The sequence below is a fragment of the Miniopterus schreibersii genome (genome assembly GCF_964146895.1).
Source record: "Miniopterus schreibersii genome assembly, chromosome: 10".
Lineage (NCBI taxonomy): Eukaryota > Metazoa > Chordata > Mammalia > Chiroptera > Miniopteridae > Miniopterus > Miniopterus schreibersii.
In genome coordinates this window covers 40,697,866-40,717,120 of record NC_138110.1, presented here as the reverse complement: position 1 = coordinate 40,717,120, position 19,255 = coordinate 40,697,866, and the positions used below count along the sequence as shown (strand labels likewise).

The 19,255-nt window shown below is 44.1% G+C and overlaps 1 protein-coding gene across 2 annotated transcripts in view; it reads left to right on the top strand.

Annotated features, from left to right (window-relative positions):
- The first annotated feature begins 1,821 nt into the window (after positions 1–1,821).
- The window catches only part of COLEC12 (collectin subfamily member 12), a 170,110-nt gene continuing 152,676 nt past the window's right edge, over positions 1,822–19,255 (top strand). The window contains exon 1 of one of the 2 annotated variants that reach the window (XM_081150065.1): positions 1,822–2,004. In XM_081150065.1, coding sequence (XP_081006191.1) covers positions 1,998–2,004 — 7 coding nt within the window. In that variant the 5' untranslated portion in view covers positions 1,822–1,997. The remainder of the gene's footprint in view (positions 2,005–19,255) is intronic. The other variant, XM_081150066.1, reaches the window with a different exon arrangement.

The window sequence follows — 19,255 nt, the reverse complement described above, 5'->3', positions numbered from 1 at the left end:
TCCAGAAGCAGTATTGCTGGATCCTATGGTAAGCCTATGTTTAATTTTTGGAGAAACCACCCTACTGTTTTCCATAGTGGCTGCATCATTTTGCATTTCTAACCAGCAATGCACAAAGGTTCTAATTTCTTCACATCTTCGCCAACGCTTGTTATTTTCTGTGGTTTAAATTTTTTAAAATTTTTTATTAAAAAAATATATTTTTATTGATTTCAGAGAGAGGAAGGGAGAGGGAGAGAGAGACAGAAACATCAATGAGAATCACTGATTGGCTGCCTCTGCACGCCCCCTACTGGGGATGGAGCTGCAACCACAGCATGTGCCCTGACCGGGAATCCAACCTGACCAAAGTTTTCCAATTTTTTTTAATAGTCATTCTAGTGGGTGTGAAGTGGTATCTCATTGTAGTTTCGATTTGCATTTCTCTAATGATTAGTGATGTTGAGCATTTTCTATATGCTTATTGGCCATTTGTGTATCCTCTTCGGAGAAAGGAAGCTGATGGACCTATTCCATCCCAATATTGGTTAGTAAGCTCTGGGCTGAGAATCCATATCCTGGGCTCCCTTCAGGAATTCTGCAAGGCAAAGCAGGTATCTTGGTCAAAGCTGGAGCAAGTCCCCAGAATAACCTTTAGGGACTCTGTAGTTTCATCAATTGCTAAAGTGAAAGAAAAAAAAGTGCCAGTTTTTGTATTTTTCTTTGCCAGTCATGTACAAGTTTTCCCTCAATGTTTAAAAAAGAGAGCTTCTGGAATGGACAGTCTGTGAAATATTTTAGTTGTATTCATTTCTGGGCACTGCCTTTTACTAGAGCAAAGAGTTCTCTGTTTAGAAATGAATCAATGGGTTGGTTACACTGCATTACCAAGTCCTCAGGAGAGGAAACCTGTAAAACTGTACCCATTGCAAAGTCAGAATTGTAGTGCTTTTGATGAGCTTAGTAGTACGTGGTAATCTTTCATTTATTTCATAGTTGTTGAAGAAAGTGCCTCTGCACGTCGCTCCTCACAGCTCCACTCCCCACTTAGTTTATGTTTTAAAGCAATGTGTCTGCATAGGGGGTTTCTAAAAGGGAAGGTAACACAGTGGGGCAACGTGGTGGGCCACAAGGAAAGGAATTTAGTATGAAGCCCGTCCCCCTTTCATAGTAAAACAGGGTCGACGTGATCACACAGTGGGTGTCAGGGTGAATTTTTCAACCAAGGGGAGTGTGGTGCATTTTTGGTCTCTGCCTCTCTCCTGGAAGGTCCCAAAGTTGTAATTCTGCTCGAAGTTTTGCAGGCACAGCGTTTAATGGAGACTTCGGATTGAGCGGCCGCTCTCCCTGGGTGACAGTGAGCACGCTCCCTAGCTGCCCCGTTTTCTGGGGGCAAAGCGCACTCGCAAACTTTGAACCCCGGAGGACGTTCCTCCCCAGTTTAACCCTCTATGCCCCAGAGCCTTTTGGGGAAGGGACAACCACCCCCTGCCACCCCCGCGCCAGTGCTGCTCCCCAGCTCTCTCCCTGCACCCTCTAGGTAGCTCGGGGTCTAGAAATAAGCTCAGAAGCAGCACCGACGCGCACACCCAGGGGGAACACTAGACCGCCCAGGAGCCTTCGTTCCGCCGCTGGTGCAAAGGGAAAAGAGCTGCGGAGAGCGAGGGCGAGGAAAGGCGCTGCGAGCAAGTGACGGGGCAGGGACGGCCGCCGGGACGAGGGCGGGGCGGGCGCAGGAGGGCGCGAGAGGGGCGCGGGCGCGGCGGCCGGCGCGCCCCGGCGGGCCAGGGGGAGGGGCGCTGGCGGGCGCGGCGCCTCCCGCCCCGGGTGAGCGGCGCGCGCGGCAGCCCCGCGGCACAGAGCGCGGAGCAGGGAGCGCGGGCGGCGGAGAGGGAGGGCTGGGGCGCAGGCGGCGGACGCGCGGCGCGGCTGCCATGGGCGCGCAGTGACCGCTGCTCAGCGCGAACTTCCCTGGCGGCGCGGAGCTCCCAAGCTGGCAGTGCGTCCCCTCCGTCACCATGAAAGGTAGGGCGGTGGCGGCGAAGAGGCCGGGCGGGCTTCGGGGCGCGCAGGAAGGGGTGAAGGTGCGTCCCTGTGCGAACTTTCTCGGGGTGGGGGGGGGCGGGGAGGAGCGAGCGCCGGTTTCGTGGGTGCACACTTGGGGCGTTTCGGCCTCCGGGGTTGGGATTTGGAAGCGTTCAAGTACTCCCCTTCCCATCGTGTCTCTGCGAATTAGTTTGAAGCCCTAAGTCGTTGTTTATGGATTCCAGTTTCCAACTTTTTAATTGAAAAAAGATGCCGAGGAGAGTGGGAGCATCATCACTGCCTGGAGCCTGCTTTCCGCTCTGCGGAGCTTCCCACTCTCCGGCGCCCGTTTTCCTCCCGGAGCTGCCGTCTCTCCATCCTCGAAGTCGCTGTGCGGCGGGCCGGGTGTTTTCTCCGTGACTCGGGGATGTGCTCGGTGCGCCCTCCCCACATCTGGCAGTGATTAGGTGCCCGCGGAGTTCAGCTGGCTCGGGAAGTACGTTTGGCATCTTTCCCCATCGGACCCGCTGATTGGAAAATCACTGCCCTCGGTCCCGCGTCCCTCCATGTGCCCACTTGTGGAGTTGGTGTGCCCACGTGTGTTCAGGGGTGACCAAACCACCCGTTCATCGTCCCCTGGGCGGTGTCCCCTGCAGGCCGGTTTAGGGAAGTGTCAGATGTGATGGACCTTTAAACGGAATCACGGGGGGGAGGGCTTTGCAGGGCAGCCTTCAGTTTAGTAGAAAGATTTGTAGGCAGGACCCTGATTTCTATGTGAGATAAATAATTACAGCGGAGCCATCAAAGAGAATCGTTTGGGGCCAGGCCGGCGTGGTTGTATGCACAGGACGCGGGTTCCTGGTTCCGTGCTGGGATCACACGTCTCTGCCCCGGCGTGGGCCCGACTGGTGCCAGGGGCGGGTGCGAAACGCCGTCCGACCGAGTGGCCGCGCCACGCGAAAGCTTTGACTTGCCGGGGTTGCCGTCTGCGGGAGGCGCCCCGTGAGCCCCACACGCTCCAAAAGTAACTTTTGGTTCGAAGTTTCTCTGAAAGACAGTTCTTGCTAAACACCCCATAGCGATCTGTTACCTCCCCTGCGGAGGCGTTACGTCTCCACATTAGGAGACCCCGGAAAGGATGGGGGTGGCCGGGGGAGAGGGGGTAAAGAGTGGGGGAGACTGAACACCGGGTAACGAGTGGCTCCCGGGAGATGAAAAACAAAAGATATGATACAACTCTCTGGCTAGAGAATTTCAAAACGCAGTGTGTGTTCCCCCTCACTCTCCATCTGTTTCACTTCTCCCATTTACATTTTAGGAAACACACAGTTTCCTCAGCTAGCACTGATTAAAGGAGCCTTCCAGAAAGGAAAGAGTACACATGACTGAAAGTTACTCTGGGGCTCAGTTACCCTCTTTTAGCCAGTGGTTAGTCTTCTCATTGCTGGTCCCTGAAGCCAGGAGTTTTTGAACTCTTGGAAAGATAAACCAGCCACTCATTCCATCAACTCCCATGTGGACTCCTAAACCCTGAAGATCCTGTTATGCTTTTGACTGGGCAAATGACTTTTTGCTCTTTGAATACTTTTCAGTGTACTTTCAAATCTGCAATAGAAAACACCTAAACATTCTAAACATATTTTTTTGTGAGATTTATACTGCATTCTGGATCAGCTTGAGACCCTCTGGAGAAGGCTCATTGTTTACCCCCTGTGGTCTGGGCAGGGCCTAGGAGGCCCAACTTACTGGCTGCCCCAGTGGGGGAGGGGGATCAGGAACTGGTGAATCCCTAGGTAGACTTGTCACTTTGAAACCCTCTTTTAAAATTAAGCGTTCTGGCCCAATGATCCAGGAGATCTCGGTTTGATTCGCAGTCAGGTCAGGGCATATGCCTGGATTGCAGGCTGGATCCCCAGCAGGGGGTGTGCAGGAAGGAGTCAGCCAATCAATGACTCTCTCTCACCATTGATGTTTCTCTCTCTCCCTCTCCCTTCCAGTCTCTGAAATCAATAAAAAAAAAAAAAAATATTTAAAAAAATTAAATTTTCTCTAAGAGTTTTGCTTACCAACTATTGCCATATAGTTTACATTCATCTATTTGTTGAGATGGGGAGTAGAGGGGACTGTAATAGTTTAGTACCTACTTAAGTGCCCTCTACAAACACTCTTTCAACCAATCCTCTCAACAACCCTATGAGGTAGGTATTTTAACTCCTACATTTTAGATGTGGAAACTGAGTCTAGAAGAAATAGGAACTGGCAATGAGAAGGATGGTAGTAGGCACCTAAAGACAAGCTTTGCCAATTTCCCTGTAATGTTTGGAAAGACCTAGGACACCAGATGTGATAACCTCTGGTGTAGACTAGAAGAGAATCTCAGAAAACTAAACAGCCAAGTAACCCGAAGTTGGTGCAGTAGCCAGGAAGGAAGGGGTGGAGACAAGAAATTGGACACAAGCCTCTGAAGCCAAGGGCAGAGTGCCTTTCTATCCAAAAGGGAAAGCCACCTTTACCAAGTGAAATTATTTTGACAGTTTGCCATAGGTAAACAACCAAAAAATTTCCTTGGGTTTGTGATTAATGTCCCCTAGCTATTTAATTCATTATGTTTCAGAAAGGTAGTGTTTCCCTAGACCTTGATTTTCCTAAATGATAAATGTCAATGACAAGTCTTGCAAATTCTTTTTTTAATTTTAAGTATATCTTTATTGATTTCAGAGAGAGGAAGGGAGAGGGAGAGAGAGATAGAAACATCAGTGATGAGAGAGTCATTGTTCGGCTGCCTCCTGCCCGCCCCCAACTGGGGATCGAGCCCGCCACCCCAGCATGTGCCCTGACCTGGAATCGAACCCCGATCGCCTGGATCCGAGGTCGACGCTCAACCGCTGAGCCACGCCCTGCCGGGCTGACTTTCTAATTCTGATGTTTAGACCTTAGACATAACCCAGCCTTCTGGAATGTAATTCCGTATCTGCTGTGAGCCATAGTGCCACCTATCTGTTGCATTCAACAAGTATGTGTCTCTTCTATTTCCTTCATCCCTGGAGTCACAAGTACCAAAATAATGACATCATTATATATTTTCCAAAAGAAAATTACTTACCCGGTTGCTGCAATACTTGAAGTCTTCCAAACTGATTAAAACATGTAGTTGGTTTTAATTTACTTCCAATTTCATTTTCAATTAGCTGTACTGCACCATAAATCTCATAGTTTTGGATAAATATTCACATATTTTATGAAGGAATCGGATTCCTCTAGAATTAGGTGTGTCATTACTAAAACACATTTTTGGTTCTGAAAGTTGGGAATATTGCTGAGTTTCAATGTAGCAGCACTTGTTGCCTAAGAGACAGCTGAAAACAACCACCAGCACACTGGACCACAGAGGTCCAAGCCACTGTCATAATTTAACACAGGGAGGAGGTTGGTGCTATCAAAACACAGTGTTCAGCTGCTTATTTTTGTGCTTTTTATATAAAAATTTCTGAAATACTGTTTGGCAGTAATACTTTTTAAATGCACTAATAAGCAGTAGACTTCTACTTCCTGTTGTCTTTCTGGACTCAATAGTCTCCTTGCTTAAAAAGAAATTTTTTTTGAAATTACAGTTTATGTTCAGTATTATTTTGTATTAGTTTCATGTGTACAGAATAATGGTTAAACAATCAAAAACTTTACAAAGTGATCCCCTCAATATTTCCAATACCGACCTGGCACCACACTTAGTTATTACAATATTATTGACTATATTCCCTATGCTGTACTTTACATCCCCAAGACGATTCTGTAACTACCAATTAGTACTTCTTAATCCCATCACCTTTTCACCCAGTCCCCTAACCTCCCTCCCTTCCCAGTGTCTCTTTAAGATTTCTTGTCCTTAATTGGGATAGGCAAACAAATGTGTAAGGGCTGACTACATTTAACATGGAAAGATTCATGTTTTCTGAAGGGCAATGAAAACAAAATGAGGCCTTTTCCCCTTCACTGATTGGAAATTGGGGCTGCCCTTCCTCTGGATGTCAAATTTACAATCTAATTATACTTTTGACTTTTCATTAGTTTGGGGATGCTTGACATTCTTAATCTGAAGTTTAATTATTGCTAAGTATAGATTCTTTTCTGTGGTCTCCTATGCAGTTTCTCGAGATTGTTCCCATGCCCCCCTTCACCATGTGGCTCATCCACTGATAATGGTGTGAATGGGGAAAGCTGGCAGATGATCGCTTTCAAGCTATATCATAACTAGGTGTCAAATTTTCTGATTTATGCTTATTCTCATTAAAATATTATTTCAGCCCTAGCCAGTTTGGCTCAGTGGTTAGAGCGCTGGCCTGCAGGTTCAAGGGTCCTGGGTTCGATTCCAGCCAAGGGCACGTGCCTCGGTTACAGGCTTGATCCCCGACTGCGGAAGGCAACCAATCTGATGTGTCTCTCTCACATCGATGTTTCTCTCTCTCTCCCCCCCTTCTACTCTCTCTGAAAAGCAATGGGGAAAAAATATCCTCAGGTGAGGATTAAAATAAATTAACTAATTAAAGCACTGAAGGTGAAATTATTAAAAAGAAATTATTTCAGAACAGTTGATGCAACTACTACCAAAGTAAGTTAAATGGCCCCTGAGTATTAGTTTTCAGTTGGGAAAATAGACATTTAAGTTTTGTGATAGAAAAAGTATGTTTTGCCTTGGGTCAACCCAGCATGTGGGTAATCTCTCAGGGTGGCAAATCTGACACACAGGGCTCCCCATGGTGGGAAGAAGGGGTGGAGCTCCAGGAGAGGAAGCCCAGAGTGGTAGCAGAGCCCAGCCTTCCTGCTGGCAATATATGGCGAGGATGCTTGGAGCTTCGGCTGGCGAATCAGAGTGAAAATAATCAGGCAGTTTGGGGGTGGAGTGCAGCATTCTTGGTCTTTGAAGTAATCATCCGTGAAGAGCATCTACCCCCACCGTGGGGTTGGCTCCACCAGGCTGGTCCTGCCCGTTCTGTCTTTTTTTTAAATCCTCACCTGAGGATATGTTTATTGATTTTAGAGAGGAAGGGGGAGAAAGAGAGAGAAACATCAATGTGAGAGAGAAACATCTATCGGTTGCCTCCTGTACACGCCCTGACTGGGGATTGAACCTATAGCCTAGGTATCTGCCCTGTCCGGGAATCGAACCTGCAACCTTTTTGGTGTACAGGACAATGCTCCAACCAATTGAGCCACCTGGCCAAAGCTGCCTTTTCTGTCTTTTTACTATTCTGCCACTCCAAAGGCACAGCCTCTCTCAACTTCTGTAGTTCTTGTCTATGGCCTTTGAGGCAGAGAACAGGGTCATGTGTTGGAAGGTAAAGCCAGGGATGAGGTTGATCTGTGTCGTGGTTTGTGCCTACAAACAACTTTTTAGGTATCACTGATGGACCACTTACTATCTGCACTTATTTTTCCCTTTAATAATAGCTAACATTATTGAGTACTTGCCATGCCAGGCTTTATTTCCTCTGTTTTACAGATAGGAAAACTTAGGTTCAGAGAGGTTGAGTTACCTGTCTCAGGGCACCCAGCTAGTCAGTAAGGAAATTGGTATTCACTCTCAGCCTGAGTCCAGAATCCACGTTACACCTCTAGCCTAGCCACACCCTAATAATTCACTCAATCAACACATCAGTAAGTATCTGCTGTGTGCCACACTCTCCTAGATACTGAATGAGCAAGATAAGAAGCTCCTACTGTCTGGACCCAGACCTATAATAACCTGGCATCAAAGTCTGAAGAAATTGATGTGCTCTTCCAACAGTCACTAAAGGAGACTCTCTAGATGGGAGCTCTTGCAAAGATAAAGCAGATTCCAGGGTTGCTGCTGGCTGTAGTGTTCATCTTCTGGGAGGCTTTGCTTACGGCTGACTGAATGAATGGGGATGGCCCACTGAAGCCATCAGCTCTAAAAACAGCCCCTGCAGGACCCTTGCTGACAGGTTTACAGTGAGACAAGAAACATTGTCAGAAGTGCCATTTTCAAGAACAGACTATAACCACCAGTAGGTGATCTGTAAAATAAAATAAAGTAAAATAAAATAATAAATAAAATAATAAATATAATAAAATAATAAACATCTTAAATAAGGGATAGGGAGGTAGAGACATTCTTGACAGACAGTATTTCTTTACTGCTGACAACAGTTTTTAAGCACAACCACCATTCAAACCTTGAGGGAGGTAACTTTTTATTAAGCAGTTATTTGATTTCTTTAAGAGAGTGATATTTGCAGAGCCCAAACCAATATAGTACCTTGAAAAGGTCTTGCCAATTGCTTAAGGGACCCTCGTAATTATATAGCAGTGAAAGCCAAAAGCAGAAACTAGTAATCCCAAATTAAGATTCCAAAGAGATCCTAGGAGCTCTTTTTAACCCCTGAATTTACCATAAATATTCAATCAACACTGTTAAAAATATAAAAGAAATATGTTTTTCAACATGGGAGATTTAAAAATTTAATAAATTTATTGGACTTGGATATATTAAATATGACTCCCTGTGCTTCCTGAGTGGCTTGGGAGTATAACTCAATATCACATGAAGTCATATTCAGTAGCCTGAGAAATTGGACTTTTGACTTTCTGTGTGAAAAGTTAACTTTCGTTGGTTCTGTGGAAGTAGCCAAACTTCTCTGGGCCTCAGTCACTTCCTTGTGACATAGAAATGTTAGGGAACTAGTTGATATTAATATAACAATTTATTAGTCCAACTTTGTAGTTGAAAATGTTACTTTAAAATATAACCATTTCATAAAATGTAATTATATGTACTGATCCCAGAAGTTGAATCTGATTATTTTAGTGTGATGGCAAGAAGTGTGGACTCTGAAACCAGAGGGCCTGGTGGCCACATGTAAATTACTTAACCACGGGGGTGGGAGGTGGGGAGCAGTGTCCTCATCTGTCAAATGGAAGATAATGGCATGTACCAGATAGAGTTGTTTTGAGGATTAAATAGGTTAGTGGAGGTCAATTGTTTAGAATGGTATCTAGCACTTAATGAGAACTCAAGACGTTTTAGTTGTTGTAATACTGTTATTATAACCTGCTGCTTCCTTCAGGCAGTAATATAATTGCCAATTATGAACCATTTATGGTAAGTTAACCAAGTGATATAGTTTATACCATGAAGGCAAAAGTTCAGTTTTGAAAGAAAGTAATTTTCAAAGTACAAATGTGCTAAAACTGACCTCAGGGATAGGAGGGAGCTGTGCTCTTCGTGGGGAACAGAGTTAACTTGGTCCGTCTCCAGCTGCCATCGCTGGTGTTATTGTCATTTTTGTAATATAGTCAAAAGTCAGCCCTACTGAAAATGCAGGGGCCCTATTTATAGTGAGGTATATAATTCTAGTGAAATGGAACAATTTTCTCATTTGTTCTGATAGTGGTATAAAATTGGTAAATATATATAGATACATTTAATATATCTAGGAGCATTAATTTTCCAGGAGCACTATTATTCAGGTGCCTACTAATAATGACATAATATTTTTAAAGGTTTTATCTCATGTCCAGTGTCCAGTTTTATCCAGTCAGGATATGACATCAAGGGATTAAAACACAAAACAAATTTGTCTCTGAATAAGTATTAGGACAGATTTATGTATATGTATTTTTAACCCCTTGACATCATGTCTATTTAGTTGGTAGTGTGAATTTTCCATTAAGCTGTCACATTTCTATTTTATTTATCAGTTACAATTGGACCACCAAGCCCTAACTAGCTTTTATTTATTTTTTATCTAGTATATTATTTAAATATTTTCAAATGTACAGTATGTGTATAGCCTCTGTCCTGAAGGAGCTTGTAGGCTGCTAGGCAGGATAAGATTTATACATCAACAACTGGAATCCAAAGTAAAGGTCAAATGTGTCCCATCTGAGGTTCAGACAAGTGTGGCTGGACGAACCAGGAGGAGAGGGCAACCTGGCTAAAGATGGGAATATTTTCATTTGGAGGGAAGATTTGAGCAGATTCATTAACTTGAACTGTATTTCATATTTCAGGTTACATTACTTTAATAGTAATTTAATAGTCATTAAAGAGGCAAATGGTGCATCAGATGCACACGGAAACGGTCAAGTATGACATTTCAGCATGAGAAATGAGAGAAAATGCAATTCAAAGTTTTCTCAAACTTTGTCTCCTAAGCTCTATTTTGGTCCATCATTTGTAATGAATTACAGTATATTGCTTTGGCATATTTGTTTGGATAAACTAAATGTAAAGTTAAGTGATTTCAAAACAAAACAGATGTGTAAGTTTTGTGTGTGTGTTTTTAAACAAAGACCAACTTATTTTTTCTGTGCCTCCAGAGAAATGGATGGCATTAGTTTTTCTTGCCAAATGACCCACATATTTGAGCCCCTTCCAGAGCCCTCATAACACGTGGGGTGGGTATTTAAGTCCTCCCCGTGACTCTCTTGTTATTAACTGACCGACATGATTGGAGGAGAAGGCCCTTCATTGAAGAAAAGGAGGCACATCGCTTCCCCTGTAGTTAAGCATGAGTGATGGATGTGGGGGTCATGGTTTTGAGTGTCATATTTGTTTCTTTTTAAGTTGTTGAAGTTGGCTGCTTGGGGGGAAATCTGGTTTAGCCCTATTGTCAATTTAGGAGTAAAAGTAACAAAAATTATCCTCAATTTTGATGGACTGTAACAGAAGGAAAAAAGTAATATATCTCTCTTTGTCCTAAAAGCAAGAATCTACTATTTTTACAAGCATTGGAATGATAAATTGTGCCAAAATATGTAGTCATTTTATGTCTTTTTAATTTTGACTTAGGAAAAAAACACCTATATCATTGAACCAAAAAGTAATCCTATTGCAAAACATGAAACTCAGAAAGAAGCTGAGTAATCAAAATAAGTCTGGTATAATATTTGGAATAATTTACAAGTATTTAAATTGCTATAAATTCCTTTTTCCATTTGGGGTGGGGTAGGGGGAAGACCTGGAGCTGTTGAATGGAAGACAGATCTAAGTTCCCTATCAAAAATATCCTGAACCTCAGATATTTTATTACATGCACTGAGCACATTCACTGGCAGAATACTTAACTGTGGCCCAGAGATGCCAGTGGGGCAGCATGAGATTTTATATTTGAAAAGCTGTAAAATCAGGTCAGGCATTATCAATACTGCTTTTAGGGTTAAATCAAGGTTGAAGTATGTCTGTCTTCCGTTTCTGCAGCCCCAAATACATTGAGATAAGTTTTCTTCAATATTAAATAGATATTTCAGTGTCAATTAGTTATGGCCCAAATTGAACCCTACATATTTTTCTTCCCTGCTGTTGCCCTTCCCCAAATGCTAATTTCAGACTGGAGCTTTGTGTCTTTTGAAACTAGATGACTACAGTAGTCCCTACGCAAACCTGAAGCTATCCTGTATTTCATGAACATTCAAGCCCTGGGATATATATTTTGGACCTTAAAGCACAGTAGCTGCTATCACTACCTCTGCCCCCTTAGTTCAGATAAACCCCCTCATATTTATAGTCAGTATATGTCAGATGCTTTCCGTTTACCAGTTTACTTTTCCCTCCCAAGAATGTGTGATAAGAATTATTGGTCCCACCTTATAGGAGACTGAGAGGCAGATGTGAGCTTATGTTTTCCGTACAAGGTAGAGCCAGTCTTCAAACCCAGGTCTTTCAATTCCAAAGCCCAAGCTTTATCATTACTTCAGCCTCTGGCCTTAGGAGGAAAGTCCTCCAAAATAGCACAGCAGCATCTAAAGCGATACCTGAAATGCTTAGCAACCTGTGGACACAGTTCCCACAGACAACCACCCGAAAGCGATTCAGTGGGGCACTGGCCAAGGGAGGGTGGCTGTAGACTCGGGGGTCCAGATTGCACTGGGCATTTGGCCCCAGGGGTGCCAGGGGCACCTTCTCACCCACAGGCCTGCCACAGTAGGTAGTCGTGGTGGGGACACACGGGGGCAGCTTGTAGGAATGCCCACAGCAGAGGATGTTCACTGGTTGGTTGGAAGCAATTATATATTTGAACAGTGGATGGGACCATACTGCTTTGTTTTGTTCTAAGTGACGACTATACAAGAGCTGGACCTGCATCAAGGCAGAAGCAGTTACAGAGTGGCTGAGCGATTTGCTCACATGGATGGCAGTACTGAGCTCAGCTTAGAAGAGAAGTCTAAATTCCGTCTAACTTCTGTCCAGGGTCCTTCAGCCTAGCTCCTGAAAACGTCTGAACCTGTTCCATTCAGTTCAGCATTTGTTGGAACCTGCTTTGTGCCCCGTATTTAAGGCTGCATGTCCCGACTTTTTATTCTGTTGCCTCAGGTTGAAATCTGCACACTGGCTGGCCCTTGGGAGAGCGGGGAACCTTTTCTGGTCATCAGCATGTATTTGAACTGGGTGCTTTTCTTTGTCTACCTGACTTTATCTTCCATTCTCATTCCCTTATTTTGTTTGCTTTACTTTATTTTTTATCAAAGTTAGAGATGCACATAGTTTAAAGAGTCAAACAATATCACAGATTTATTATGAAAAAACATCAGTTTCCTGCCCATCCCACCATCATTTCAACATTTTCCATTCCCCAGAGACAGTCTCTTGAGAACATTTTTAGCCTTTTTTTTGGCATTTACTTTTCTTCCCGTTAAATACTGATGCCTAATAAACTATCCCCAAACCCTGTGGCTTGAAACGATAGCTGTTTATTTTTCCATGATTTTGTGATTGGGGTCAGGCTGGGTAAGACAGCTAGATGGCCTCTGCTTCCTAGGTGTTGGCTGTGCTGGACAGCCTCGCTCTCGTGGCTGGAGCAACAGCGGAGTGGGCAGATGGCTGAGGCTCCCTAGTCTTTCCTTCCTTTAATAGCTCTTCACCCTCCAGGGATCCCCTTTCCAGATGGCCTCTAGTCCAGCAGGATAGTCTAGCATGGCTGCCTGCCAAGGGGGTGAAAACAGAAGCTGAAAGGCCACTAAGGCGTAGGCTCCAAGGCCACCCACTTCTGGAACATTCTGTCAGCCCAAGCAAGTCACAGGGCCCTTCAAGATTGAAGAGGAGTGGAAATGGACTTGCAGGGAGAGGGATGGAAAGAATTGTTGGTAGCCCTTTATGCTGGCAGCCCTTTATGCAGACGTTCGCTCATGACCCATATTGTGACATGCTTATAGTACTCTCCCATATTATTATTGTTTTGGCTTTAGACATTATATATTGACTTCCCTTTAGAGCAGATGAGAATTCAGTCCTTTCACCTTCCATGTTACAACCCTCATGGACACCTGTTGCCCTCCCTCCATCGTCCCAATATAGTTGTGTCACAATCTTGATTAGATCAATATTTAGTGTTTGCATTATTACAATGGTGTAAATGCTATTCACAGCTGACTCATATTTCTTGTGTAACTTTGCTTCTCCTGGAGTTAATAATGCTCTTATTTTGTTTGTTTAGCTTCCTATGTATGTGTACATTATAATTCATCCCCAAACTCTCATTCACTTTCCTAAATCTCTGCGCAATGTGTTCAGACATATTCTCTCATTTTCATCTTCTTGAAGAAATCTTTCCTGGAGCCTTCTGACCTACTCAGAATTAGGGCTAAGGTTAGGATAGAGTGTACACATGTCCACACACATATCTTTCTGGGTTTGTTCCTATTTTAATGGAATGCATTCTCCAACAGCTTCCTGAAAACAATGTGCATGAGAGGTATATTTTTAAATAATCTATAAGTCTGAAAAGGTCTTTCTGTTACCTACTCATTTAATTGAGAGATTTCTATGTTGGCCTTGGAATTTTGAAAACACTGATCTATTTTCGTTTATCTCCAATTTGCTGTTGAGAAGCGTGAAGTCATTCTTTTTATTTATTTATTTTTATTCTTGTAATTTTTTTGTCTGGAAGCTTTTAGACTTCAGTATTGTGAAACATTACAATGATGTGCCTTGGAGTAGACCTCTTTCCTTTCTTTGTGCTGGAAGGGGATGGGCCTTTTCATTCTGGAGACTCATGTCCTTCTATACTGGAAGATGTTCAGTTATTCCAGCAATGGTTTTCTCCCTCTGTTTTTTTTCCTGTTACTTAAATATAGGACTCCCCTGAGTTGATTCTCTAATTTTTAATCCTGAGAGAGAGAAACATTGATTGGTTGCCTCCCACACATGCCCCAACCAGGGCAGGAGGAATAAAACTGCAACCCAGGTATATGTCCTTGACCAGGATTGGAACCCGAGACCCTGGTCCACAGGCCACTGCTCTAACCACTGAGCAATGCTGGCCAGGGCTCTATTCTTTTTTTAAAAATATGTTTTTATTGATTTCAGAGAGAGGAAAGGAGAGGGAAAGAGAGATAGAAACATCAATGATGAGAGTCATTGATCAGCTGCCTGCTGGGGATCAAGCCTGCAAGCTGGGCATGTGCCCTGATTGGGAATCGAACCGTGATCTTTTGGATCATAGGTTGATGCTCAACTGCTGAGCCATGCTGGCCGGGCTCCATTCATTTTTAATTGCTGAATAATATTTTATTGTATGGATATACCACAATTTATCCATTCATTAGTTCATGAGCATTTAGATTGTTTCCACGTTTTTTTAATGTCTTTTTTAATTTTTTAAAATTTTTGTTCAAAATATTACAGATGTCCCTTTTTCTCCCCATGTTTCTATTTTTTTACAATTATGAATAATGCTGCTATAAATATTCATGTACAAGTTGGTGTGGACACATGTTTTCATTTCTCTTGGATGTATACCCATGAGTGGAATTTCTGGGTCATATGGTATCTCTGTTTAACCTTTTTGAGGAACTGCCAGACTGTTTTCCAAAGTGGCTACACCATTTTGCATTCCCACAAACAATGTTTGAGGGTTCTAATTTTTCATATCTTCACCAACACTTATTATCTTTTTTATTATAGGCAATTCCTTCTTAAATATATGTTCAACCAGTCCATCTATTTTGGCCTCACTTTTATTCTTCTTTCAGAGTTACTTGGGTCCCAAATTCCTAAGCCTTTTCAGAATTCTGTGGTATAAATCATTGCTTCTTAGCTTTCTCCGTTGCTAGCCAGGGGATCAGTTTCTTGGATCTCTGTGGTCAGTCACCATCACCGTGTGGAGGGGCCCACAGGCTGGGTTTCAGTCTTGGCCTGGCTACTCACAAGCTGCAAGACCTTGGGTCATATTATATCCCTTCTCTGAGCCTCAGTTTTCTCATCTGTAAAACAGAGAAACATAACCAATGGGAAGTACCTGACATTCAGTAGTTGTTGACTAAATATTAGTTCTCTTATCTTACTCAAACATGATGGACATTCAAAAAGAGAAAGAGTTCATCTCTTTCCATCAAGAATTCTTCAGTTAACACCTGGAGGGAAACCAGAAGGCAGTGTAGGTAACTGCTGTACCCACCGCCTCCCGCAACCACATCAAAATTACAACTAAAATACAAAACCGCCATCACTCAGAATCTCCTGAGATCTGGCTGAACAGAAGCACTACAACCAGGGAACTGAAGGAGCATCGAGACCGGTAGGGGGGGCGGAAACGCGGGCGGATCGGGGCTGAATTGTGGAGTTGCGGGAGGGACATCTCAGGATGGAGGTTTCCTGGAGGAGTGAGGGGTCCCAGCCCCACATCAGGCCCCCAGCCCAGGGCTCCAGGGCCGAGAAGAGATGTCCCCACAACTCCGGGCTGTGAAACCAGTGGGGACTGTCGCTGAGGGTTGTGGAGGCTGCGGGAGCCCAGGCAGCTCCTCTTAAAGGGCCCACACACGGACTCACTCAGACGTGCTCCCTCTGAGCCCAGCACCGGGCAGCAGCTTGAAAGGACCTGGGACACTCGGGGAGGAACTAACCTGCCGGAAATTGGGCCGAGAGGGGGAGGGGCAGCTTTCTCCCAGGCAGAAGGGCTGGCAGAGGCCATGGCTCCTTTGGCCAGTCCTCCCCGCACACAGCCGGCAGGCAGGCGCCATATTTAAATTTCCTGCACCTGACTCCCACCTTTGGCCCCACCCTGTGATTCCCGGAGGCCCCGCCCCTTCCCACCTGCAAGCTCATCCAGGCCTTTTCCAGTGGCTTTTCTATGCAAGTGCCTCTCGAGCCTCATGCTTAGGACTTTCCTAAAATCTCTCAAACAAGCAGCAGCATGCCCCATAGGGCTTGATAAGTGGCCCCAGGCCTGGCACTAATAGCAGCCTGCATTGGTTCATAGCTTGGCCTCTCCTGGACAGCTCCAAGCCCAGCACAAGTAGCAGCCAACTACAGTTTGCTGTGTAGCTCATGCTGGGTGGCTCTGGGCAAGGCACTGACAGAGACTGACTTTGCACCTCCTGGGAGGCCCCAGAGACAGTGCACCTGGTGGGCAGACTCGACCATGCCGGATTACAACCCTACCACATCCACAGGTGACACACTCAAGGGGCGCACTTGGTGAATACCAAAGCTCCACTAAAGTAAATCCTGCTCCATAGGGGTGTCTCCAGCACAGCAGCTCTCTGGCCGTAGCTGCAGCTGGTCCTCACAGCTGATTGGCTGCGGGGGGGGGGGGGGGTCAGTTCCTCCCAGTGACGCCAACAGCAAACAAGGCTCAACTACAACAGGACAGTGCACACAGCCCACACAGGGGAGCACCTAGAAGGCCCAGCTCGGGTGACTGGGGAGGCTGGGCCACTGGACCCTACAGAACACCTACTACACAAAGCCACTCTACAAATTCCAGGAGACATAGCAACTCTACCTAATACATAGAAACAAACACCTGGAAGCAGCCAAAATGTGGAGGCAAAGAAACATGTCACAAAGTAAAGAATAGAAGAAATCTCTAGAAGAGGAACTAAATGAAATAGATCCAAGCAAGCTAACAGATATAGAATTTTGTTTATAAGGATGCTAGAGCATATTATTGCAAAAACAACTGAGAAAATCGATAACATAATAAAGTACCAATTTGAAATGAAGGCTACAGGAACTGAAATGAAGAATAATTTACAGGGACTCAACAGTAGAGTAGAGGACGCTGAGAATCAAATCAGCAGTTTGGAACATAAGGAAACAAAAAACACCCAACCAGAAGAGCAAAGAGAAAAAAAAAATCCAGAAATATGAAGATAGTATAAGGAGCCTCTGGGACAACTTCAAGAGGCCTAATATTCGTATTATTGGGGTAACAGAAGGAGAAAAAAGAGAGCAAGAAATTGAAAACCCATTTGAAAAAATAATGACAGAAAACTTCCCCTACCTTGGGAAAGAAATAGACTTACAAGTCCAGCAAGCACAGAGGGTCCCAAAGAAGAGGAACCCAAAGAGGCCCACAGCAAGACATATCATAATTAAAATGCCAAAGGTTAAAGAAAAAGAGAGAATCTTAAAAGCCCCAAGAGAAAAGCAGTTAGTTACCTACAAGGGAGCCCCCATACGACTGTCAGCTGATTTCTCAACAGAAACTTTGCAGGCCAGAAGGGAGTGGCGAGAAATATGCAAAGTGATGAAAAACATGGAACTACAACCAAGATTGCTCTACCCAGCAAAGCTATCATTTAAAACTGAAGGTCAGATAAAGAGCTTTACAGATAAGAAAAAGCTAAAGGAGTTCACCACCAGACCAGCACTACAGGAAAAGCTGAAGTGTCTTCTTTAAGAAGAAGCTAATGAACAAAAGAATCTGACGAACTAAATAGATCCAGAGACATTGACACATGCAACCGACGATCATATTTCAGAGGAAAGAGGGAAGGGGGTGGAGGGTGGGAAGAGATTAACCAAAGAAGTTATATGCATATATGCATAACCCATGGACACAGTCAATAACGGGATGAAGGCCTGGGGAGGGGGTGGGAGCGAAGTGGAGGGGGTCAATTGGGGGGAAAAATGGGACACCTGTAATACTTTCAACAATAAAGATAAATTAAAAAAAAATTCCTCAGTGGGAGAGATAGACTCGTGCATAATTCTAATCTGCTTAATTTTCAACAACTATTGAGTGTCTATAATGTCCCGTTATACTAGTTGTTGAGGGTTCCTGTGGTTCAAATGGCTAGCCATCTGGTGGAGTCAAAGCCAGAACTGGAATATAAGGCAAACAGTTAAGTGCTGTCACACTGATAGAAAGGAAGTGGAGGGGAAGGAGAGGTAATTTCTAACCATAGGGATATCGCATGGCGTGGTCCACAGATTGATTAGAACATTTTAATATGTATGACTCTCAACTCTCTAAGTCCTCTAAACTAAACTTCACTTGAACTCAGGCTACTCTGAAAAAGCAATGCTCAAAGAATAAATCAGCAACAGAATTCCACTCAACATTCTCTATCACAAAACCTGGTGGATGTGGCTTTGTGCCAGTTACCAAGGAAAGTAAAAAATAAAATAAAAATCACATTTTGAAATGGGCAAGCAAAAGACATTGTAGTTCATATGTATTAAATTGAAAATGCTGAAGTTCAGCTGTGGAAGCCAAGAAAGTCCGTGCTTGTAGATATAACTCAAATTTAACACATTTTGTTATTTAATATCTGAAGGTTTCCTCTTCCCTGCAGACAAACTGCTGTCAGAGCAGGGATCAAGTTCTGGCCCTTGCAGATCTTGGAGGCCTTAAATCTTAACCCAATCCTTGCTCATGTAGGAGTGTAGCAGTTATGTGGCAGAGACAGTGTCAGAGACATTTTGGAAACTGACAAGTTGCTAAAATGACTGCATATTCTCTAAGGACTGAATATCCTTATTTGAGTATATCACCTTTGCAGGCCCCTGATTCTATAAAGTCAACCTGGGACACATTTACTTGGGTCCACACAGTATGAAGAAAAGGTTTCGAGAACAAAAAATAACATTGCTCCTAACGTCAGGTTATTTGTCTCCCTTAAACCTGTTAGTCAGCCATTGTGAGCCCTGTCATTGCTTTTGGCCTTCTAAAATGTCCAGGTGTTAGGAACACCTGACCTCTCATTCTCCCTCCTGTGGCTCCTGTAGCCTGATGTGGGTTCTCCGCACAGTCACAGGCCCCATCGGCTCTTGCCGCTTCCTCATTCTCAGTTCCCTAAGTACCCAACTCCATCACCAGCCTGACCTGGATGTTTATCAGCTGAACAGCTGGGAAAACTTGGCAGCAGGGCTCTGGGGTACACCTATGCTAATGAACTGTTATCCTAAGCGTTAGCTGCCCAACTCTACAGCTTCTAAGGATATTAAAAAGGATTCTAAGGCCAGTATTTGAAAGCATTGAATACAACAAAGTTAAACAAGTTTGTTTTC